At 47.9% G+C, this 25,784-nt stretch overlaps 1 protein-coding gene across 2 annotated transcripts in view; it reads right to left on the reverse strand.

The window, feature by feature from the left end:
• PRPF40A (pre-mRNA processing factor 40 homolog A) overlaps positions 1–25,784 on the reverse strand; it is a 391,586-nt gene that overhangs the window by 173,520 nt on the left and 192,282 nt on the right. For both annotated transcript variants that reach the window (XM_029605503.1, XM_029605504.1), the window contains exon 16: positions 7,373–7,523. In XM_029605503.1, coding sequence (XP_029461363.1) covers positions 7,373–7,523 — 151 coding nt within the window. The remainder of the gene's footprint in view (positions 1–7,372; positions 7,524–25,784) is intronic.

Here is a 25,784-nt window from a genome sequence, read left to right on the forward strand (position 1 = left end):
ACTGAATTTCAGCTGCTTAAGCAGCAAGGTCCACACTGGCTACAGGACCAAGGTACACCTCTGAGGGATCTAAGAAATCGCCTCAGGAATTCTCAACTGGGGGAGGGACCTTTAGGTCTCACCGCAGGAGAGCAGGGCTCAATTTTTCTTCAATTTAGAAAGTAGAATTTCTCCTTCCAAAAAGTACAACAATCCCTATAGGGAGAGGTACAGCCACCATCTGCTGGAGACGGAGAATACTGGAGGGCTGAAGTCACTACAGGTGTGTATGTAGGGTGACGTCAGCTTTGAAATCTGACTCAGTCTCCATCTGCTGGCAGGGGAGCATAACCCATTGGTCCTGAGTACATCTGGCTACACTCTAGAAATCAATCATCTGCTGAACCAAGCCTGAGCAGTCGGGCCTAGTCAAAAGCTGCTCAACCTGCTGAGCCTGAGCAGTTTGAGCTCTATACTAACTCCCCAGAGAAGTGAGGGGGGAAAAGGGGATAAAAATGGTAAAAGATGGTTAAAAAAAAAAAAAAAAAAAGAGGAGGTCTAAAGCTCCCCTACTCTATTTTTTAAACCTGAATTCAGCCCTCCCTGGCTGAGAACACGATTGGGTCACTAGCTACGGGAGCGGGCACAAGCCTTCATCGCCAAGCACTCCCTGGTCCTCTTTTCCACCTTTTTTTTTTTTTTTTTAACGTCTACACATGGTCAGGCTACCAGACTTGAACTCAACTGAGGGAGGAAATCTAATGGATGTCACCTCTGGAGCTCAAGTGGTGTGTTTAAATCTACTCCTAATCTTCTATCCTTTTTTTTTTTTTTTAAACCACAAGCAATCCCCCATAAGCGAGATGCATGTAAGAAAATTATTCCTTACCTGCTAATTTTCGTTCCTGTAGTACCATGGATCAGTCCAGACAGTGGGTTATATCCCCCGACCAGCAGATGGAGTCAGAACAGAGTTTGAGAACGTCAGCATATAGAGTAGTGCACCCTCTGCTGGAGCTCAGAATTACGCATAGCAAAGCCCAAAAGCAAAACACAACATTTTGGATCCAGATCCGTCCCCAAAAAGGAACAGAGAAAGATATAAGTAAACAAATGGTCAACAGGACCAGCAACAGTCAACTTGTGAGGAGCTGTGAACAGTAACAATAATCAGAGACAAACAGAATGAAAGTTACCTGGAAGAATCCGAGCAGGACCTAATGAAACCCCTAGTGGCGGGCGTCTGGACTGATCCATGGTACTACAGGAACGAAAATTAGCAGGTAAGGAATAATTTTCTTTTCCCTGTACGTACCTGGATCAGTCCAGACAGTGGGATGTACCCAAGCTTCCCTAAACCGGGTGGGGTCCTGAGAGACCTGCTCGGAGAACTTTATCGCCAAAAGAACCCGTGTACTGAAGCGCCAGGTGTAGTCTGTAATGTCTGGAAAAAGTGTGCAACGATTTCCACGTCGCCGCACGGCAGATTTCCTGGGAGGAAACGGAGCGAGATTCTGCACAGGACGCTGCTTGGGTTCGCGTGGAATGAGCCGACACGCTGCGAGGCGGCACCCGCCCTGCCTCAATGTAAGCCAATGAGATGGCGTCCTTTATCCAGCGCGCAATAGTCGTCTTGGATGCCTGAGAACCTCTCCTCGGTCCTGACCAGAGGACAAACAAATGATCGGATACCCGGAAGTCATTGGTAACCTCCAGGTAACGGAGCAGCACACGCTTGATGTCCAGGAGCCGGAGAGACCGGGGTTCCTCTGGAGCGAACGCTGGAAGCTCCACCGTTTGATTGACGTGGAAGGCCGAGACCACCTTTGGTAGGAAGGATGGCACCGTACGAAGGGAAACCCCGGAGTCGGAGAAACGCAGATAAGGGTCCCGGCAGGACAAGGCTTGGAGCTCTGAGATCCGGCGAGCAGAAGAGATGGCTACCAGGAAAACCGTCTTGAGGGTCAGGTCCTTGAGGGAGGACCCCCTCAGGGGTTCAAAAGGAGGGCCCGATAGCGTTCGCAGCACCAAGTTGAGGCTCCAAGAAGGGAAAGGATCCCTGACCGGTGGCCATAGGTGTTTGGCACCCTTCAGAAAACGTGCGATATCCGGCTGAAGGGGTAGAGAGCAGTCCTTCTGTACCAAGACATTCAAGGCCGCCACCTGAACCCGGAGCGAATTATAGGCAAGACCCTTATCCAGACCATCCTGTAGGAAATGAAGGATCAGCGGGACAGTCGCCTCCATGGTTTGGACCCCGCGGTCGGAGCACCAGGCTTCGAAGACCGTCCAAACTCGAACATAAGCGACGGAGGTCGAAGGCTTGCGGGAACGAAGCATCGTTGAGATCACTGTCTCCGGGTAGCCTCTGTGGCGGAGATGGCGCCGTTCAAAAGCCAGGCCGCAAGACAGAAGAGTTCTGCCTGCTCGAAAAATACCGGCCCCTGACGCAGAAGATGAGGAAGATGGGACAGGCGAAGTGGGCTGTCCACCGTCATCTGAAGTAGATCTGCGAACCATGGCCGACGGGGCCATTCCGGGGCTACGAGAATTACAGTCCCTCGATGGATGTTCCAACCTGCGGAGAACCTTGCCGACCAGAGGCCAAGGAGGAAACACATAGAGCAGTTGATCCGACGGCCATGGAAGGGCGAGGGCATCCACCCCCTCCGCGCCGCGCTCTCTTCTGCGGCTGAAGAAGCGTGGAGCCTTGGCGTTGAGAAAGGTCGCCATGAGATCGAGGTGTGGAGTCCCCCAACGACGGACGATGAGATGCATTGCCTCGTCGGAGAGAGCCCACTCGCTGGCATCTAGCTGTTGACGACTCAGGAAGTCCGCCTGAACGATGTGAGAGGCCGCTATCCGGACGAGATTGCTCTCCGCCCACTCCATCATGGGAGTTGACTCGAGGGAGACATGCTTGCTTCTTGTCCCCCCTTGACGATTGATGTAGGCCACGGTGGTGGCGTTGTCCGAGAGGATCCTCACCTCTCTGTGTCGCACCAGGGGAAGAAAACGCTGAAGAGCGAAACGCACGGCTCTCGTTTCCAGGCGATTGATCGGCCACTTTGCCTCCTCTGGCGTCCAAGTCCCCTGCGTGGCGCTTCTTTCGCAGACGGCGCCCCATCCCGCGAGGCTGGCATCGGTGGTCACCACCACCCAATTGGGAACCTCGAGCGAGACTCCCCGAGCCAGATGCGAGGGGACAAGCCACCAATCCAGGCTTTTCCTGGCTAATGGTGGAAGCGGCAGGATCACCTGATACTCCTGGGAGACTGGTTTCCAACGGGATAGCAGGGACGCTTGCAGTGGACGCAGGTGTGCATACGCCCAGGGTACCATGTCGATGGTGGAGGCCATTACTCCCAGGAGCTGCAGATAATTCCAGGCGGTTGGGACCCACGGCCCTCCGACGGGTATTTGGAGTTGTTTTGTTTTTTTGTGTGACACACAGGTTTTTTGTTTTTTACACTTTTTAAACTTTTTTACACTTCCTGGTGCCTGTCATTTCAAATGTCATTTGAAATGACAGGTACCAGCGCACCCAGGTTACTGTATAGGCGCTGTTACAGCGCCTATACAGTAAAATGGGTTGCGCGGGCATAACCCTTCCCTAACGCTTCACAGCCGCGGCATGCATTTGCATGCGATTAGAGGAGAGTATCGGGGAGTTAGTGAAGAGAACTGTGCGTGCGGGGAGGAAGGGTGCGCCTGACACTACCTCACTGTTTTTACCTCGGCCTTACTGGATCGACCTGAAAGAGGGGAGTAGCTGGCTTGTTACGGCGGTTACTACCCCAAACCAAATAAGCCTGATGCTTCACCTTCAATGCATATACAGCATAGTTCTCTGCTTCAACGGCAGGGGAGAAGAAAAAAGGGTTCGCACTCACAAAGTGGGGAGTAGCTGGCTTGTTACGGCGGTTACTACCCCAAACCAATTGTGTCCGATACTTCACTTTCGATGCATATCCAGCATGGCTCTCTGCTTCAACAGCATGGGAGAAGACTGATACATCACGCATTTCCAGCATAGCTCCCTGCTTCAACAGCAGGGGAGAAGAAAAACAACCAATAAGGACTGTATAACATAGTCTGGGTAAAACAAATAAGCATGGGTGTAGCTTGCTTATTGCGGCGGTTACTACCCCTACTACCCCTAACTAATCAAGCTAGATATTTCAATGGTGGGGGTGGAAGGGAAATAGAACCAAGAGCTAAGAGAAACAGATAAGTATGAGAGAAAAAAACGTGTGAAGCTTGCTGGGCAGACTGGATGGGCCATTTGGTCTTCTTCTGCCGTCATTTCTATGTTTCTATGTTTCTATGTTCTTCCAAAGCCGAAAACCGAGACACGTGCTCCCTCAGGGCTTGCGCCTTGTCCTGGCGCAGGAACACCATACCCCGCCGGGTATCGAAGCTCGCTCCTAAGAAATCCAGGTGTTGCGAGGGCACAAGGGAACTCTTTGGAAGGTTCACCACCCAGCCCAGAGAGCGTAGGAATTGTACAACTCTGTCCACTGAGGTCTGACCATGTGAGAAGGACTTCGCTCGAATCAGCCAGTCGTCTAGGTACGGATGTACTAGGATAACCTCCTTGCGGAGGGCTGCCGCCACCACTACCATGATCTTTGTGAAGGTCAGAGGTGCTGTCGCCAAACCGAAGGGAAGCGCCTTGAACTGAAAGTGTTGACCGAGGATCTTGAAGCGAAGATACCGCCGGTGAGCCGGCAGGATGGGAATGTGCAAGTATGCTTCCGAGAGATCCAGTGAAGCGAGGAATTCTCCCTTGTGCACTGCGGCAATCACTGATCGAAGAGTCTCCATGCGGAACCGGCTGATCCTGAGGGCCTTGTTTACCTCCTTCAAGTCCAGGATGGGCCGAAAGGAACCGTCCTTTTTGGGAACGATGAAGTAAATGGAATAGTGGCCCAAGCCCACCTCGAAGGGGACGGGAACGATGGCCCCTATTTCCTGCAGTCGGTCTAGTGTTTGTTGAACCGCTATCCTCTTGAGATCCGAACCGCAGGGGGAGAAGATGAACCGGTCCCTCGGGGGGCGGACAAATTCCAAGGCGTAACCGTCTCTTATGGTGTCCAGCACCCACTGGTCTGTGGAGATAACTGCCCACTCCTCGTAGAAGTCCATGAGGCGGCCTCCGATCCGTGGAGGTGAGAAGTGGGCTCCTTTGGCATCATTGGGATGACTTTGTGGGCGGATTTCCCTGTCCTGGACCCTCTCTCGCGGGCCTCCACCCACGAAAGGAACGAGACCAAGGCTGGGATCTTGTCGGCTGTATCCGGGAACCGGACTGCCGGTAAGACCTATAATGTCGCTGTGCCCTGGCCCTGGTTCTACCGGAAGAAAATGACCTGAAGGAACGCTGTCTATCCTCCGGCAGCCGATGCATCGAAATTTCCCCCAGTGACTTGATGATCTGATCCAGGTCCTCTCCAAATAAAAACTTCCCCCGAAAGGGGAGGGAGCCAAGGCTCGACTTGGAGGAAGCATCCACCGCCCAGTTGCGAAGCCACAAGAGCTGTCGGGCTGCTACAACCGAAACCATTGACCGCGCCATTACGCGAAAGAGATCATACAAAGCGTCCGCCACGTATGCTATGGCAGATTCCAGACGGTCCGCCTGGGCGGCCTCTTCAGGGGGCAACTCCTGAGAGGTGAAAAGCTGCTGTACCCAGAGTAAGCTGGCCCTTTGCGCAAGCGAACTGCACATCACGGCCCGCAAACCTAGGGCGGAGACTTCGAAGACCCTCTTGAGGAAGGTTTCTAGTTTACGGTCCTGCGTATCCCGCAGGGCTGTTCCACTCGTGACCGGGATGGTCGTCCTCTTGGTCACTGCGAAACCGCTGAATCCACCTTGGGCACCTTGATAAGATCCAAAACATCCTCAGGGAGCGGGTATAGCTTTTCCATGGCGCGTGTGTCTTTCAAGGACGCCTCGGGAGTGTCCCACTCCCTGGTGAGAAGCTGTAGGAAGGACTCATGGATAGGGAAAGCACTGCTCACAAAGCCCCTCCCTCAGAAATTGATTCCCCGGTTCGCCGCAGGCCTCACACCTCAAGGACCGCGGCATGTCAGCCCCGGGAAAAAAAGCCTCGGGGGGGGGGGGGGGGGGCCAAAAACGAGCTAGTGCCGCGGGGGGGGGGGGCCTGGAATGGCCCTAACAACCCGCCGAAGGGGTCCAGGAACTGTGGGGGGAAAACCCCCGTTTCAGTTGAGCACACACCCGCGGGCGAAGCTTGCGAACCGTGGGACCCACAAACGACAAATGGAAAGGCCGGAACCACCGGCATCCACGGGGCACCACCAAAAAGAAGCAAACCTGTGGAGAAAGAAACTCAAAAAACTTCCACTTACCCCAACGGAAGAGGAAAGGAGTACAGAATGGAGAAGGCAGAGCCACAGACACACGCCTCCTCAAAAATTGAAAAGTCTTTTTTTTTTTTTTTTTTTTAATTTTAAGGATCCAAAATGAAGAGAAACATAAGACAGGGAAATACTGTGGAGAAAAAGAAAGAAATAACCAAAAATGAAGAAACCCTGTCAATCTGGGGGAGCTAGTGGATCCCCCCACTCACATCTGCTGGAGTCAGAAGAATACTGAGCTCCAGCAGAGGGTGCACTACTCTATATGCTGACGCTCTCAAACTCTGTTCTGACTCCATCTGCTGGTCGGGGGATATAACCCACTGTCTGGACTGATCCAGGTACGTACAGGGAACCATCTGTTGGAGATGGAAAATACTGGTGGGCTGGTGTCAGGGCAAGGCTATATATGTCAGTGACATCAGCGAGTCAGATTTACTTCATCTCCATCTGCTGGTAGGAGTGCATAACCTACTGGTGTGGATTGGCCTGGCTGAGTGCAGAGGAAATTTGTATCTGAAACATGAAGAAATACTAGATGCTATTCTTTTTAAAATCACTTATTCATTTGTGACTAATTGAATACTCTTCAGCTTTAAGATAAGCCTTGCAAGCACTTTATCAATGTGAACTGTAAAGAGAAAATATACTGGCATTCCTCTATCCTGTACAGCACTCTCTTGTTATGTGAAAACCCCCTTAATGGGATTTCCTTTTTGGGACCTGGATTTGCTGTATGAAACACAGATTTCATGGAAATGGAAATCTAGGGCATCATATGCATTTTCTTGGGTGGAATACATGTTTTGTTTTTTTAAATAGGCAAACACGGTTAGATATATGGAATTTTATTTATTTGATACACATATTCCACTATATACAATTATAAATTCATATCTGTATAACCGAAGGATTCCTGTATATCTTTTGAAAATATGGCATGTTCTCCATAGCAAAAAAGTATGTAGGTTTTGTCAACATGCACGTTATAAAATGAAAAGGCACTTACTCTGAAGCTCCTCATCCTCTGCAAATGTTGGGTTGTCCATCAGATACTGCTGTGCTTCAGACCAAGTGGTACAGTAAGTTACATTAGCCATATTGTCTAATATGTTTTTTAAAGCCTCCCAATTCCTTTTTCGCAACTGCTTTGCTTGTTCCTGAAAACATCACAAAATACCAAATAATTAAAGTAGGGATCTTCCATGCAAGCAGTAGGGTAGGCAAGAGTGTAAGTCAATGGTTTGTGTGTAAATGGCTCTGTGAAGTGACCTATTTTCCCCTTTCAACCTGTGCGGGACCAGGTATTTAGCCTGGTCCATCTTAAATCCCATAGTGGGAGAGAGCCCTATGGGCAGGCCCCTGCTAGGACCTTAACAATGGGATCAAGAGGCTTGGGTCTCTAAGAGCAAGAAGCTCCTGTCCTCCTCTTCTGAAGGTTTGTGCATATACTGTATTGAGGTAAGGCAATCTACCGTGACATTGTTTTGATGTTATAGTAATAAAACTTGAAATTGCATTAGAAAAGACTGAGTCAGTGTGGTTTTCTGCTCCAGCCCAGAAGAATTGCTCGCATATGGTGTCAGTCTGGGGATTATTTTTTTCCTAAGCTTAGCACAGAAAAATGTCTCCAGGGAGAACGGAGAACGGAGAAAGAAAGTTTGTTTTTTGTGGTACTGGCCAAAGAAGAAGTCTGGAGGCAAAAGCAGTACTGTAGTGTGCACCAGAGCACCGAAATAAGGAAGAGCACAGAAAAAAATAAATAAATAAAACTGTCTTTAAAGAAGAGTGGTCTGTGGGCCTGGAGGGATGCAGGTTTAGGTTTGTCAGCAGACAGAACTGTAATACTCAGTGAAGTTAGTGCTAGAGAGGCAGGGTTTTTTGTTTTTTTTTCCTTTGAAGAGAAAAAAAAAAACTAACTAAAGAGAGAGAGAAAAGTAGTTGTGTATTGTGGACTGCAAACTGGCTAAAAGACAGGAAACAGAGTAGGATTAAATGGACAATTTTCTCAGTGGAAGGGAGTGGACAGTGGAGTGCCTCAGGGATCTGTACTGGGACCCTTACTTTTCAATATATTTATAAATGATCTGCAAAGAAATATGACAAGTGAGGTAATCAAATTTGCAGATGATACAAAATTGTTCAGAGTAGTTAAATCACAAGCAGATTGTGATAAATTGCAGGAAGACCTTCTGAGGTTGGAAAATTGGGCATCAAAATGGCAGATGAAATTTAATGTGGATAAGTACAAGGTGATGCATATAGGGAAAAATAACCCATGCTATAGTTACACAATGTTAGGTTCCATATTAGGTGCTACTACCCAAGAAAGAGATCTAGGCATTATAGTGGATAACACATTGAAATCATCGGCTCAGTGTGCTGCGGCAGTCAAAAAAGCAAACAGAATGTTGGGAATCATTAGAAAAGGAATGGTGAATAAAACGGAAAGTGTCATAATGCCTCTGTATCGTTCCATGGTGAGACCGCATCTTGAATACTGTGTACAATTCTGGTCGCCGCATCTCAAAAAAGATAAAATTGCGATGGAGAAGGTACAGAGAAGGGCAACCAAAATGATAAAGGGAATGGAACAGCTCCCCTATGAGGAAAGACTAAAGAGGTTAGGACTTTTTAGCTTGGAGAAGAGACAGCTGAGGGGGGATATGATAGAGGTGTTTAAAATCATGAGAGGTCTAGAACAGGTAGTTGTGAATCTGTTTTTTACTCTTTCGGATAATAGAAAGACTAGGGGTTACTCCATGAAATTAGCATGTGGCACATTTAAAACTAATCTGAGAAAGTTCTTTTTCACTCAACGCACAATTAAACTCTGGAATTTGTTGCCAGAAGATGTGGTTAGTGCAGTTAGTATAGCTGTGTTTATTTATTTATTTATTTATTTCGGATTTTTATATACCGACATTCTCAATACAAGTATCGAATCAGGTCGGTTTACATATAACAAAACTTTCGCACAAAAGGCGTTACATGGAACAGCGTTTCTTAACATATAATGTATAACATATAGCATATAGCATGTAACATATAACATAGATATTAATAATAAAATTAAATATTACATAGATAATAATAATAGTAACTCGTCAACAGGACGTGGGTAAATGTTCGGCATGTTTAAAAAAGGATTGGAAAAGTTCTTGGAGGAGAAATCCATTACCTGCTATTAATTAAGTTGACTTAGATAATAGCCACCGCTATTGCTAGCGGTGGTAGCATGGAATAGACTTAGTTTTTGGGTACTTGCCAGGTTCTTATGGCCTGGATTGGCCACTGTTGGAAACGGGATGCTGGGCTTGATGGACCCTTGGTCTGACCCAGTATGGCATGTTCTTATGTTCTCTTATTCCTTGCATACGTAGGACAGGATTCTACATAGTGTTTCACTTCTTGCTTCATCTGATGCCCCCAATAGTGGCAGACAATTAGTTCCAGGTTTCTGGTGACCCTGGGATGCTCTGTCAAGCAGAAGTCACATGCCCATTTGAGTACCTTTTCCCTGAGTTGTTTGGGGACTACAGTTTTCCTGGGTGGTACTGGAATCGCATAAATGGCCACAATCCTTGCAGGATCTATTATGTGGCAAGGGGGTCCCAGGGCATCTTCAGTCTCAAAAGACCATGAAAGGGTGTCAGCTGTTGATTTTTCTCAATGGGGTGACAGAGTAGCTTTAAGTCAAAGCGGTTCAAGAAGTGCAATCATCAAGCTCGTCAGGGGGTTTAGCCGCTAGGCCTGAGGCAGATATTGAGTGGAGGAGTAGCCTAGTGAATAGAGCAGAGGGCTACGACCACTGCTGCTCCTTGTAACTTTGGGCAAGTCACTTTACCCTCCATTGCCTCAGGTACAAAATTAGATTGTAAGCCCTGTGGGGATAAGAGAAATACCTACAGTACCTGAATGTAATCCACTTTGATATACACTTTGAAGTGCCGAAAAGCAGAATATTAAAAATCTAATAAATAAATAAATAAATAAATATTCCACGTTCTTTTCATCTGTATAAATGGTAATCGGGTGCCAACTTAATAAATAAATATTCCACGTTCTTTTCATCTGTATAAATGGTAATCGGGTGCCAACTTTATTGCCAGGAGTTCATGGTCTCTCATTGTATCGTTTTTTCAGCGGGAGTGAATTTCTTTTATGAAGTAAGAGCACAGCAAGAAAGTCACTTGATCATTATATTGAGCAAGGACAGCTGCTACCCCCCAATGGCAGAGGCAACTACCTACAAGAAGAAGGATTTTAATGTGTCTGGATGTTGAAGACAGGGTTAAGAATATAAGAGCTGCCATGCTGGGTCAGACCTCCAAGGTCCATCAAGCCCAGCATCCTGTCTGACAGTGGCCAATCCAGGTTAGAAGTACCTGGAGATCCCATAAAGTAGATCATATTCCTGTTACTCTCTTCCAGGGATAGCAATAGTTCTCTTTAGTGATCCCAGGAGCTTGTGTAAACCTCTTTTAAACCCTGCTGTGCTAGATGCCTTGATCATGTCCTCTGGCAATGGATTCTACAGCTTGATAGTGCGCTGAGTGAAAAAGAACTTCCTATGATTTATTTTGAACCTGCTGGGTGTTAGTTTCTTGGAGTGTTCCCTATTTTAGCATTATTTGAAAGGGTAAATAACTGTCCTTTATTTACCCATTCCACCTCACTCACGATTTTATAAATTTCTACCATGTCCCCTCTCAGCTGCCTCTTTTCCAAGCTGAAGAGACCCAGCCTGCATAGCCTCTCATCATACCGTGTTTCCCCGAAAATAAGACATCAAGAGAGACTGGAACGGGCTGGCTCCAGCAAAGGTAACTCCAGCCCGTAATCCTCGGATCTGGGATCCCAGCGAGAAAGAAGAGCTCTTTGCAATGGCCGCATATGCGCAAAAGCCCACGGTACCATCTCTAGAGTAGACACCATATGACCAATAACCTGTAAATAATCCCATGCCGTGGGTATCCTCTGAAAATCCATCAGGTTCCGCACTTGTGTCATCAGATTGACCATGCGCTTGCTGAGGCAGAAAAACCCTGCCCGTCAAGGTATCGAATCGGGCGCCCAAAAATTCCAACTGTTGGGTCGGTTCCAGTCGGCTCTTCGCAAAGTTGACTACCCAACCCAACGACTGGAGTTGTTGCACTACCAAGCAAACCGCCCGTTTGCACGATGCTTCCGACTTTGCCCGAATGAGCCAGTCGTCGAGATAGGGATGTACCAGGATTCCTTGATGACGAAGAGAAGCTGCCACCACTACGAGAACCTTGGTGAACACTCGTGGAGCGGTCACCAATCCGAACGGAAGGGCACAAAACTGGTAATGGTTTCCCAACACCATGAACCTCAGGTATTTCTGATGACGTTCTCGGATTCCAATGTGAAGATACGCCCCGGTCAAATCCAAAGAAGCCAAATACTCTCCCTTGTGGACGGCCGCAATAACAGACCTTAGCGTCTCCATACGGAATCGAGGAACGTGTAATGCCTTGTTCACTCCCTTGAGATCCAGGATTGGTCGGAAAGTGCCCTCCTTTTTCGGAACCAGGAAGTATATGGAATACCGACCAGTCCTGTGCTGGGCCGGCGGAACTGGCACTACCGCCCCCAGAGCTCGCAAACGGTCGACGGTTTGAGCGACGGCCAACCGCTTTTCCGGAAGACCGCATGGCGATATCAGAAAAAGATCCTGGAGGGAACATGCAAAATCCAACTCGTAACCGTACCGAACAACGTTGAGGACCCATTGATCCGAAGTTATTTTGACCCACTCCTCCCAAAAACGGGACAGCCGACCCCCGATGAACTGGACAGAGGAATGGGCCTGCGCGCCTTCATTGAGCTGGCTTGTTGGAAACGAAACTCTGCGAGGATCCCCCGCGCGGAGGCCTCCTGCCACGAAAGGAAGGAGACCAAGCCTGGGACCTCGTCGCCTGCTGCTTCTGGGAAAAGGAGCCACCCCTTCCCCATACGGAAACGCCGTTGACCGCGAAAGCGAGCTCTAGCACTCCCGAAGGACCGAGATTGACGCGGCTTATCCTCCGGCAACTTGTAAACCTTATTATCTGCCAGGTCCTTAATGAGCTGATCTAACTCGTCGCCGAACAACAGCTTACCCTTAAAGGGAAAGGAACCTAGCCGTGCCTTGGAAGAAGCATCCGCCAACCAACGACGGAGCCACAGTAACCGTCTCGCGGAAACTGCAGAGGACATAATACGAGCCGAAGTCCGCAGCAAATCATATAAGGCATCCGCCATATAGGCGACTGCAGCCTCCACACAGTTGGCCTGCTCCGCCTCGGCCGGCGGAAGCTCCTGCGTAGTCAGTAGTTGCTGAACCCAACGCAGGTTGGCCCTCTGCACAAGACTGCTGCACGCCGCCGCCCGGACACCTAAGGCCGCCACCTCAAAAATGCGCTTTAACAAAATCTCCAATTTGCGATCCTGGAGATCTTTGAGGGCTATCCCCCCCGTGACGGGGATGGTTGTATGCTTCACTACGGCCGTAACCGCCGAATCCACTGAGGGGGTCTTCAGGAGATCCAGGGATTCCGCTGGCAGGGGATACAGCTTCTCCATGGCCCTGCTCACTCACAACGAGGCCTCTGGAAGCTCCCATTCCTTGGAAACAAGCTGTAAAACCTTGGGATGTAAGGGAAAAGTTTGAGGGGGGGCCTTCAGGCCCGCCATAGCAACATCCCCCGTAGAGGTGTCTGCTTCCTGATGCGGGGCTGGGAGCTCCAACTCCTTCAGGACATGAGGAATCAAGAAGCTCAACTCCTCCTTGCCGAATAACCGGAGTACCTGGGGGGTCGTCCCCCTCAACTGATCCTTGATCGCCCCCTACCAGTGAATCCGGTGCCCCCGGAGGGTCCGCCATGAAATCTTGGTCCCCTTGACTGGAAGCCTCCCTCCGCGGACGGGGCCCACCAGACCCCGTGCTTCCCTGATCCGGCGGGTGAGGAACACTAGCCCCCATGCTTCCCTGATCCACCACGACCCTGGGAATCTGGGGAGGGGGAGGGGGGGGGAGGGCCTTCAGCCTCCCATCCTGCCTCTGCCTGCAAGAAAGCTTTGTGCATTAAAAGCACAAATTCAGACGAAAAAGGCACAGATTGCTTCAACTTTTTCTCAAGTGCACCAGAAGGGGGAGGGGCTCTAGGGTCCTCCGAAACGGATGGAGTTTGCGGGCTTAGGTCGGGAGGAGAAGGAGGAGGGGAGGAACCCTCCTCCGATGCTGAGAGCTCCGAGTGCCGCGTGGCCAAGATGGCCGCCGCCCTCCTCCCGGAGGGAGGAGGGGCCGAATGTCGAGTGTTCGGCGGCCTGCCATGCCGCGACGAAGAAGTCGGAGAGGAGCTGCTGCGGGCAGCGCTCGGCCCCCGAGAAGACATCGGGAGCAGAGACCCTCTCGGGAGAGTCGCGCCCCCGCCCCCCTGCAGGCCGAAGACCGCGGCATCCTGTGCAGTCCCCACATGGCTGAAAATGGAGCAAGCAAGAAAAACGCACCAAAACGCAGCAGGCAGGGAAGTCTGCCTCTAACACGCGCCGGGTGACACAGCCACCCCCTCCGGAGTCCACAGAGGCACGGCAGGCGGGGTTGGAAAACGGAGAGCTCACTGCCTGTCACCAACAGGTCTTAAGTGGCTCTGGAGCCCAAATTTTAAACCAAAACTTTTAATTTTTTTTTTTTTTTTTTTTTTTTTTTTTTATTACCCCCTTCAGGGTAATGGACCCTGGAACATTGGGGGGGGAGGGTGACCGGCCCACCGGTAAACTCTCCCCCAACCTACTGGGAACGCACTAAGCCAGGAAAATCAAAGAGGGCAAGCCCTCTGTGCCTGCCCCGCAAACTGAGCTTTGCGCTGCGCCAAAACAAACACAGACAAAACTGACCAAACAGAGACCTGGAGGTAAGTAACTATTTGTTCCAGTCAAAGGATCAATTCCCATTACAAACAACCTGACCAGGACAGGACCGCAGGGTATGCCTCCTCATCTGCTAGAGTCAGAGAAAATACTGAGGGATCGCAGGTGGTACACTAGTATATCTAGGGGAGGTTTTCAGTTTTCTCTCTGACTCCATCTGCTGGAGGGGAGGCATAACCCAGCTGTCTGGACTGATCCTGGTACGTACAGGGAACACATATTACATGTAAACGATCGAATTAGCTACGGTATTCCCTCCCATACAGTAACGCGCGCCCCTGCCGTTTTGCCGCGTGTTTAACCTGCTAACTTATCGCCTACCCTTACCCCTGCGTTAGAGGCAGGGGTAAGGGTAGGCGGCAAACTTTTCCCCAGCCCCTGCTCACCTGCCCTGGCCGCGTCCATGGGTGCTGGTCTCCGGGGCAGCCCCAGTCCTCTCCCCTCCTCCTGAAGCAAAGAAAGCGGAAAAAAAGCGAAAAAGCGGAAAAAAAAAGTTGCAAGAAAGAGAGGGGAGAGAGGATGGGCAATCCTACGCTCGGGATTGCCAGTCCTCTCCCCTCCTCCCGAAGCAAGGCGCGAAAAGCAGCCTTGCTCCGGGAGGAGGGGAGAGGACTGGCAGTGTAAAGCAACGAAGTGACTTACTTTTTTCACAGCCCTCCTCCGGAGACTGACATAGACCGCGGCTCCCCTGCCTCCCGGAGGCGAAGATAGATGCCTGCACGGGCAAAAGCGGTCCCTGTACGTGCGATTGGGCCGCTCAATGTGTGACGTCACGCCAAACGTCGTGACGTCACACATTGAGCGGCCCAATCGCACGAACAGGGGCCGCTTTCGCCCGTGCAGGCATCCATCTTCCCCTCCGGGAGGCAGGGGAGCCGCGATCCGTCTCCGGAGGAGGGCTGTGAAAAAAGTAAGTCACTTCGTTGCTTTACCGTACACTGCCAGTCCCTCCCCTCCTCCCGAAGCAAGGCGCGAAAAGCAGCCTTGCTCCGGGAGGAGGGGAGAGGACTGGCAATCCCGAGCGTAGGATTGCCAGTCCTCTCTCTTGCAACTTTTTTTTTTTCGTTTTTCCGCTTTCGTTGCTTCTGTCATTTCCGCTTTCGTTGCTTCTGTCTTTTCAAATGTCATTTGAAATGACATTTGAAATGACAGATACCGGTACCAGCGTGTCCGTGAAGCGTTAGGCCAGCGCACCCAGGATACTGTATAGCGCTCTATACAGTAAAATGGGTTGCGCGGGCCTAACGCTTCACGGACGCTTCTTACCATAGACGCAGCTTGCATTTTTTTAAATTACTGTATAAAAAGCGTCACTCTTCTTTTTCAGTCAATCTGTGATTCTGTGAGCACGCAAGCCCAAAAGGGAAGAGAATGCAAGCTTTGTTTTATTTTGTTCAGCAACTGCCCTATATATTGGTGATATAATTGGACATCTAGATTAATAAAATCTCATACAAATTGCTATAAGAAGGAAGGACTCAAATTAATCAGATTAGTCTGAGTTTCCTTTCTTCTGCATTCTCTCAAAGATCAACAAATGAATGGAGAAGAATGGATGGAAATGGACAATGTGCTCAACGCCCCGTTCTCTCAGGATTCAGTAACATCAGTGGTCATTTTCTAGGTTTGAGTCAGCAGCAGCCTCCACCTTTCAGTTTTTCCCAATGGAGAAAAGGAAGCAAGTTAAAAATGATCCCAGCAGGCAGAAGTAGTTGAATACAGGCACCGAGGCAGGGAGAGCAGGCCCTCGAGGAGCGAGTTCATTTTTTTGTTCAACAATATACCGGTATGTGAATTCTTCTTCATGGAAAAATAAGACATCCCCTGAAAGTAAGGCCTAGTGCATCTTTGGTAGCAAAAATTAATATAAGACACTGTCTTATTTTCGGGGAAACAGGGTAGGAGAGTTGTTCCATCCCCATCATCATTTTTGTTGCTTTCCCCTACACCTTTTCTAGTTCTATTATGTTTTTCATGAAACGGGGTGTGTCCAGAACTGCACACACTACTCAAGGTGAAGTTGCTCAATGGCGCAATACAGAGGCAATATATTTTCCGTTTTATTCTCTATTACTTTTTGGATCATTCCCAACATTCTATTTGCTTTTTTGACTGCTGCTGTGCACTGACCCAAAAATGTCAACATAATGTCCACAAGGACTCCAAGATCCTTTTCCTGGGTAGTGATTTCCAATACAGAACCCAGCATCATGTACCTGTAGATAGAATTATTTTTCTCGTGCGAAATATCTGTCATTCAAATGCCCAGTCTCCTAGTCTCATAAGGTCCTTCTGCAGTTCCTCACAATCTGCTGCTGTTTTAACAAATTTGAATTATTTTGTGTCATCTGCAAATTTGATCATCTCATTCATCTTACTTTTTCCAGATCATTTATGAATGTTAAATAGCACAGAAACATAGAAATGACAGCAAAAAAAAAGACCAAATGGCCCATCCAGCCTGCCCAGCAAGCTCCCATACTTATTTTCCCATATTTATCAGTTTCACTGACCACCAAAGTTCAGGGCCCTTGTTGTTAACTGTTTGATTCGAATTTCCTGTCACCCCCTGCTGTTGATCCAGAGAGTAATGTTGGAGTTGCATCAAAGGTGAAGCATAAGGTTTAATGGTTAAGGGCAGTAACCGCCGCATCAAGCAAGTTACCCCAATGCTTGTTTACCCAGACTGCACAGATCAAAGCCTTGTTGGATGTTGTCTGAATGTAAATCCTCTTTTCCACATTTTCCCCTGCCGTTGAAGCAGAGAGCAATGCTGTATATGCATTCAAAGTGAAGTATCAGGCTTAATTGGTTTAGGGTAGTAACCGCCGCAATAAGCAAGCTACCCCCACGCTTATTTGTTTACCCAGTTCAGTCCTTGTTGGTTGTTGTCTGAATGCAAACCCTCTTTTCCACATTTCCACTTGCTGTTGAAGCAGAGAGCAATGTTGGAACTCTTGTTTGAGGCGATTAAAAAACTGGATGGCCTCTTCCAGCTAAAGTCTGGTGTCAGCGCCCTTCTTCATGAGAGCAGTGAGGAGAGTTGTTAAAGGCCCTTTAAATTTACAGCCTCACCCGCGAAGGGTCTGCCGCCGATCGTGCAGCATCCGGTCCCGTTTCGTCGTCCTTCCAGCCGCTGTGCACGCCCACTGCCGACACGCCAGCGACGCCCAACCAACCCGGAGAGGCCCTGAGGCACTTTAAATTCTCCGATCATCGGCGCCGAGCGTCGCGCGCCGAAGGGGCGCTCAAAGGGGAGCGCCCCTTCGAGCGGCCCTGCAAGGCGGCACTGCTGTACTCCAATAACCGCCCTTCCGCAGATCAGCACCCTACTAAAGTGCGAGACCTATACCTTGGATAGCCCCCATGACGTAGTAGTCCAACCGTAGACAAAGAATATAGTGACACATTGTAGGAAGCTTCTTTCCAGCATCTACTCCTTTTTTCCTGGTGACAGAGACTTCCTACATTATATGCTAGCTGCCACTCGCACAGAGAATAATCGTCTGGTGTCCTTCCACCCTGTGCTTCTCCGTTTGTGCATACCCTATCCCTACCGTCTAGACTACTTGAATTGACAACTGCCATGTACTTGTCAACTGCAATGTTCTTGACAACCACTGTATTTGTTATTTGATCGGCATAGGATAACTACCTCTACGGTATTTGATAATTACTGTGCACCTCTCTATCATTACATTCTATCAATTGCTGTGACCCATAGTTCTCCTCTTCCACTCCCTCTCACACTGGAATTGTTCCATCAAATATTTCCAGTCCCCTCTCTTTCCCCCTTCCACACATTCACCATTTCCTCGCTTCTGCTTCAGTACATTCTATAACCTTAAATATAAGTACCTCCTCCTATCTCTCTTATCATCAGTACCCAATTCCATTCATACACTACATCCTAACATCCATTCAGCATGCATCAATACCAAATCACCATTCTCAAATACAACAAATACAGGCCCAACTCTCCCCTATACCCACGGCATCACTCACATCTAAGAACCATCCTCCCCTCCATGATCTCCCCCCCTCTCACCCAAATCATTGGTCTCACCGCTCTCTCTCTTGTTCTCCTCAACGCCCAGTCACTAAACAAAAAAACCCCTCTACTCAACGACCTACTCATAGACCAAAATCCGGATATCTGTGCCATAACAGAGTCCTGGCTAAAGGAATCTGATACGGTTCTCATTAATCAGCTTCCAACTGATACATATGACATTTTTTCTATCCCCAGGGCAAAAAAGAAAGGAGGTGGTTTACTTTTAGCCATTAAGAAAAAATTCAATATGATACTCCTCCCCATCCTCCCCCCACCTAAAATTGAAATAGGACTTTTCAAGTCCCCATCCCTACAAATCTGTCTCGTCTATGCCCCCCCAGGAATTCTACATAGCAACCCTTCAACTCTTATAGAATACATCGCTAAGAACATCTCTATCGACACCCCAGCAATCATATTAGGCGACTTCAACTTACATGTTGACAGCTCCCCCCGGTCCCCATCATGTGACGCTATACTCGACTCACTAAACGCTCTAGGATTCAAACAATCCATTGAATTCCCTACTCACAAGGCAGGCCACACTCTCGATCTCCTCTTCACTAATGCCCTCATTCAAACTGACCCTCCTTCCCACACACCCATCCCCTGGTCAGATCATCACCTCATCAATGCATCTCTCTCCCTCAAGATACCCACATGCCATGATAACATAAATAAAACTATCCATTACAGGAAAAATTGTACCAGAGATGACCTTATCTCAGCAGTTTCAAACAATCTTGATCACTTAGACCTCTCCGACGCAGACACAGCACTGGCCTCATGGCATAATATTACAAATATTATAGCCAATTCCACGTGCCCCCTACAAGCCAAACTTATCTCCTCACAAAACAACAACAAAAAGAAACCCTGGTACTCCCACGAACTAAAACACCTTAAACAACAACTTCGAAAATCCGAAAAGATTTGGCGCCATGACCCATCTCATAAACATTTGGCACAATTCAAATCCTCCCTACACCTGTACAAAGAAAAACTCAATAATACTAAACGAGATTTCTTTGCTAACAAAATACACCAATTCCAATACAATCCTAAAGTGCTATACGAGTACGTTAATTCTCTTACCAAGTCAGCAGCTTCTGACGTCCCAGATGACGTAGCCAAATCTAAATGTGAAGAACTTGCCACATTTTTCCAAACTAAAATAGACAAGTTGATATCCAAGTTCACCAATGCATCATCCACTCCCATCCAACAATCCGAACCTGACTGCAACCAAGTCAAGACTAGAAATAACACTAATATTCTATCTTCTCTAGAATGCACCTCTACACTAGAAATAGAAATTCTCATTAAAAAAGCCAAACCTTCCACCCATCCTACCGACACAATACCCACCAAACATCTTCTCGCAATACCTAACCTGATTGCTAAACCCTTAACAAATATCATCAACCTGTCCATTAACTCAGGAAAGGTACCTGTCCCTCTTAAACAGGCAATCGTCAAACCTATTCTAAAAAAACCTAAACTAGACCCCTCTGATCTAGCCAATTACCGTCCCATCTCCAATCTGCCTTTCATATCCAAACTCCTTGAAAAAACCGTTAACAAACAACTCACTGAATATCTCGATGAAAACCACATCCTTGCACCTTCTCAGTATGGTTTTCGGAAATCCCACAGCACCGAGACTCTTTTACTCTCTCTGTCAGATCATATTCTCAAAGGCTTCGAGAAAGGGCAATCTTATATCCTTGCCTTTCTTGATATCTCCTCTGCATTTGATACCATCAGCCACTCCATTCTCCTACAGCGATTATCTGAAATTGGCATCACAGGTGTTGCCCTTAATTGGTTCAACTCCTACCTCAGTAATAGAGAGTTCAAAATTCAGCTAGGAAACCATGTCTCCAAGGCCATACCCCTCAAGCAAGGTGTCCCACAAGGTTCATCCCTCTCCTCAACCCTTTTCAACATCTACCTCTTACCCCTCTGTTACCTCCTTTCTAGCCTCAACCTCCCTCATTATATATACGCTGACGATGTTCAGTTGCTCATCCCCATTACCGACTCTCTTTCAAAAACCATGGATATTTGGAATGATACCCTCCAATCCATAAACAACCTCCTTTCTTCCATCCACCTAGCCCTTAACACCACTAAAACCGAAATTATGCTTATCTCACCTCAAAACCAACTGAACCCCTCCCCGCTTTCACACATCCCATTTGCTCAACAAGTCCGAGATCTGGGTATTATTCTCGATGGTCACTTCTCACTGAAGAAATTCATCAGTAATATAATAAAGGATGGATTCTTTAAACTTCACACCCTTAAGAAACTTAAACCTCTACTTCATCCCCCTGACTTCCGTACGGTTCTACAAACTATTATCTTTGCCAAAACAGACTATTGTAATTCCCTTCTCCTCGGACTCCCCAACAATGCCATCCACCCCCTTCAAATACTACAAAATACTACAGCACGGATTTTGACCAACACACACAGACACGATCACATCACACCGGTACTAAAAGATCTACATTGGCTTCCCATAGCCTCCCGTATACAATATAAGGCTCTCTCACTCGTTCATAAGGCCTTGTACAACCCCGAAATGAATTGGTTCAATGACTCCCTCCGATTTCACCAAGCCAATAAACCCACTAGACACATTCATCTCGCCACCATGCCCACCACTTCACCTAAACTCTACAAATTAACCTCCACGAGAGCACGTGCATTATCAATCGCAGGGCCCATTCTCTGGAATACAATGCCAGTTGAACTTCGCCAAGAAGAATGCCCAAAAACTTTCAAGCGCAAGCTTAAGACCTGGCTCTTCACCAAAGCATACACTTAAATTCTCATTTCTCTCATCTATGCCCTCCCATCTCTGTCCCCCTTGACCCAGATTTTCACTAAATGCGGATGAGTCCCCCTCGAACTGGTTTCTCCCTAAGCATACATCATTCCTCCTCTCACTCCCTTCTGTATTACCCTACCCCCTCCCTACCCCTTCTTCTCCCCCCCCTCTCCTCACCCCTTCCCTTCACATTTGATATTTCATGTTATTCCCTATAATTGTACATTTTGTATATACCTGCAATCTTTGCCTACACTAATTTATTAATCTAATTTCATTCTTCTGTCACTTTTCCTCCTTTTTTCTCTTTTTACCCTCTTGTATTCATGTTATTTTAATTTTAGATTAATGCTTTATTTCCCCTACCTTTCCTTACTCTCTAATTATTATGTTTCAATATGTTCTAATTGTATTATGTTAAACTTGTTCGATGTAAAGCGCCGCCACAGGCACTAGTTTCTTGTTTCGCTGTGAACCGATGTGATATCATTGATGAATGTCGGTATATAAAACCGTTAAATAAATAAAATAAATAAAGAGGAGTTGCTTAGCTGTAACAGGTGTTCTCCCAGGACAGCAGGATGTAGTCCTCACATGTGGGTGATGTCACTGGACAGAGCCCTATCACTTTGGGAAGGAATTTAGGGTGAGTATGGAGGACCACCCTTTCATGTAGAACCTTGTATAGGGTGATTATGTGACAAGTGCTTGTAACTCACTAGCCCGTCAAGCAGATGTAATGCCTACTAGGAAGAGGACTTTCCACTTAAGAAATTTAACATCAATGAGTGCAAAGGCTCAAACGGAGAGCGGATGAGCCTTGTATGTACTACATTTAGGTCTCACTCAGTGACTGGTGGCCGTAGAGGGGGTTTAAGTTGTAATAAGCCCCTCATGAACCAACTGACAAGGGGTTACGCTGTTATCGGGGCATCCCCTAATCCCTTGTGGTACGCTGAGATGGCACTCAGATGTACCCTCACCGAGGAAGTCTGGAGACCAGAGTCTGAAAGGTGCCAGAGATAGTCTAAAAGAGATGGAGTGGGGCAGCAGAAAGGATCTAAACCTTTCTGCGTGCACCACATGGTAAACCGTTTCCACTTAGAAAGATAGGAGTTCCATGTGGAAGGCTTACGTGAAGCTACAAGCACTTGAGAAACATCAGTTGAAAGGTTGAGCGGTGGAAGGATCAAGCTTTCAACATCCAGGCAATGAGGGATAGGGTCCGTAGGTTCGGATGGTGTAACATGCCTTGGTTCTGAGTTATGAGAATGGGCGCTGTGCCCAGGTGAATGGGTTCTCTGATCGAGAGGTCGAGAAGCATGGGAAACCATACTTGTCAAGGATGACGCCCCGAGGCCCGCCCTCCTCTGCGACGTCAGCAGCAGCGCCGGGTAGGGACATTTAAACCCAGCCTCTTAGTGCGCCCTTTGTGCTTTTCCTTCATGCGCTTAGTCGTTCCTCTCTGCCTGCAGTGACCACTGACTCCCACGAGCCCTCACAAGTGGACCTACCTTCGAAGCAGACAAGTACCAGTAACTACGCAGACACACTCCAGACCAGATGCCCCCTGGACCGACTTACAGACCTGGACTGCACCGAATCAGCCTTGTCTCCCTCCAACCTACGGACCCAATGAGAAGGCTCGCGCAATTGGCGCGCACCTGCCAGGGTAAGAGCTATCTATGAACTCGTCAGGCCATACACACTTTTCTCCTACAGCAATTCCCCACCCCCCAGACAGCCACCCTCGTTCTGTTCGTCCCTCTCCTCCCCCCCAGGCCTCCAAATCTTTCCACTCGCCTCCCTCACTCCCTTCCTCTGCTGCACTTAAGACTTCGCTCAGCCCACCCCTCTAGCACCTCCCCACCCCCTCCTCTTTGACCTCCCCCACAATCTATACCTATACTGCCTACCCCTAACTTCCTCCAGCCCTCCCCACCCTATCTCGATCATCAACTGCCCGTACCACAACCTTAATAAACCCCTAGATAACCCACTTTCCCCACGCCAACGAAACTTACTTCCCATCATGCTCTCCCCAATCACTCAATTTCTTGACCTTGCAACCTTCACCCTGTTTCTCTGCAACTCTCAAGCTATCTAAAAAAAAATACCCATTATCAATGACATCCTCCTCGACTCCAAACCTGACATTCTCGCCCTCACTGAAACTTGGCTTAAGGACACAGACACCGTCCTGCTGAACCAACTTCCCATACACTCCTACGACATATTCTCAATACCTCAGCCTAAAAGAAGAGGAGGAGGCCTCTTCCTAGCATTAAAAAAAGAGCTTAAATTTTCATTGCTTCCTACAAACACCATACCAAAAACAGAAGCAGGCCTAGTCAAGACCCCCTCACACAAATCTGTTTCATATACGCTCCCCCGGGCGTTCTTGACAACAACCCCTCACCCCTCATTGAATTTCTAATGCAAAACATTGATCTTGATAGCCCCGTCATCATCCTTGGGGATTTCAACCTTCACGTAGACGCTTCCACCTGCACACCCTCCTGCAAAGCCTTCCTCTCCTCCCTCAATGCCATGGGTTTAACCCAAACTGTCAACACTCCCACCCATAGAGCACGTCACACCCTTGATTTAATTTTCATCAATTCCCACATTCAAGTCAGCACTGCCACTTCCTGTACTCATATATCCTGGTCTGACCACGCGCTCATCTCAACCCCCTTTCTAATGAAATATAGTCACCCTAATCCCCCCCCAACAAGACTATTCATTTCAGGAAACCATGCAGCCGAGACGACCTAATCGCAGCCCTCTCCCATGGCTTAAATAAACTTGACTGCACCAACATGAACACGGCCCTCACATCCTGGAATGGGATCACCTCTAGTGTTGCAAACTCCTTATGCCCCCTCATCACAAAAACCCTTAACACTTCTAAAAACTCAAAAAAAAATCTTGGTACTCTTCCAATCTCAAGACCCTTAAAAATGCCCTAAGACACCTTAAAAAGAAATGGCACCAAGACCCTTCTCCATCCCTCCTGGCCAACTATAAAATCTGCCCTACATAAATACCGGGCCGCCATCCTCAAAACCAAAAAAGAATTTTTACACAAATAAAATACACAACCTACAATTTAATGCTAAGGCCTTTTTCTCCTACGTTACCGGGATCACCAAGCCACCTATTACTAGTCCGACCAATTCTGACACACAAACTAAATGTGAAAAACTTGCACTCCACTTCAATGAAAAAAAGTCTCAAAGCTCGTACAACGATTTCCCCCTTCAGCCCCCCCTCCCATCTCTCCCGCTACCACCTCACTCACCCCATTTAACACCTTCGAACTGACCTCATCATTAGAAATAGAAAGCATACTCAAAAAAATGAGACCAGCCCGACACCCCTCTGACACGTTGCCTACCAAAGCCCTTCTATCTATTCCCAGCACCATAGCTAAACCCATTGCCGATATCATTAACTCTTCTCTCTCCTCGGGACTTATCCCTGATCCTCTCAAACAAGCCACCGTCAAACCCTTACTTAAAAAGCCCAGCCTCAACCCCAATGACCTCTTCAACTTCCTTCCCACCTCCAACCTCCCATTTCTATCCAAAGTACTTGAAAAAATAGTCAACATTCAACTCTCTGACCATCTGGAAAAATATAACATCCTATTCCCCTCTCAATTCGGTTTTCGAAAATTCTATAATACCGAAACCCTCCTTCTCTCACTCTGACTCCATTATAAGAGAATTCGACAAAGGTCACTCATACTTACTAGCATTTCTTGACATCTCAGCAGCTTTGACAGTGAACCACAACATACTCCTTATGCACCTCAGTGAAATTGGCATCACTGGCATCCCCTTTATTTGGTTTAAATCCTACCTTACCAACAGACTCTACCAAAATAAAAATTGACGATTGTGAATCGAAACCGATCCACCTCTCCAGAGGCGTCCCACAAGGTTCCTTTCTGTCCTCCACTCTGTTCAATATTTATCTACTTCCCCTCTGCAAACTTCTCTCTGACCTTCACCTCACACACTTCATCTATGCGGATGACATACAAATACTCATCCCTATCACAGACTCCCTAGCCGCCACCATGAAAAGATGGGAAAACGTACTCATCTATAAAAAGCCTCTTCACCTCTCTAAACCTTGCCCTTAACACATCTAAAACTGAACTTCTCATCATCTCTCCCCCCAATCGAGCGCCCCCTCCGCAAGCACCTCCTTCTCTCTCCAAGCCAGAGATCTAGGTGTAACAATTGATAACCACCTCAACCTACAAAAATTCATCGGCGCCACCATGAAAGAATGTTTCTTTCAACTCAATACTCTATATAAAAAAAAAAAAAAAACCACAAAACAACTCAGACCCCTCCTCCACCTTAATGACCTCCGTATTGTCCTGCAAGCCATGGTCATGTCCAAAATAGACTACTGCAACTCCCTCCTTCTTGGTCTACCCAAAGCTACAATTAAACCTCTACAATTCCTACACAACGCAGCTGCGAGTATTCTCACAAATTCTCGTAAATGTGACCACATCACCCCCATAAAAGATCTGCACTGGCTCCCCATTCAACAGCGCATAACTTACAA

Source organism: Rhinatrema bivittatum, chromosome 6, assembly GCF_901001135.1.
Source record: "Rhinatrema bivittatum chromosome 6, aRhiBiv1.1, whole genome shotgun sequence".
NCBI classification, from domain to species: Eukaryota; Metazoa; Chordata; class Amphibia; order Gymnophiona; family Rhinatrematidae; genus Rhinatrema; species Rhinatrema bivittatum.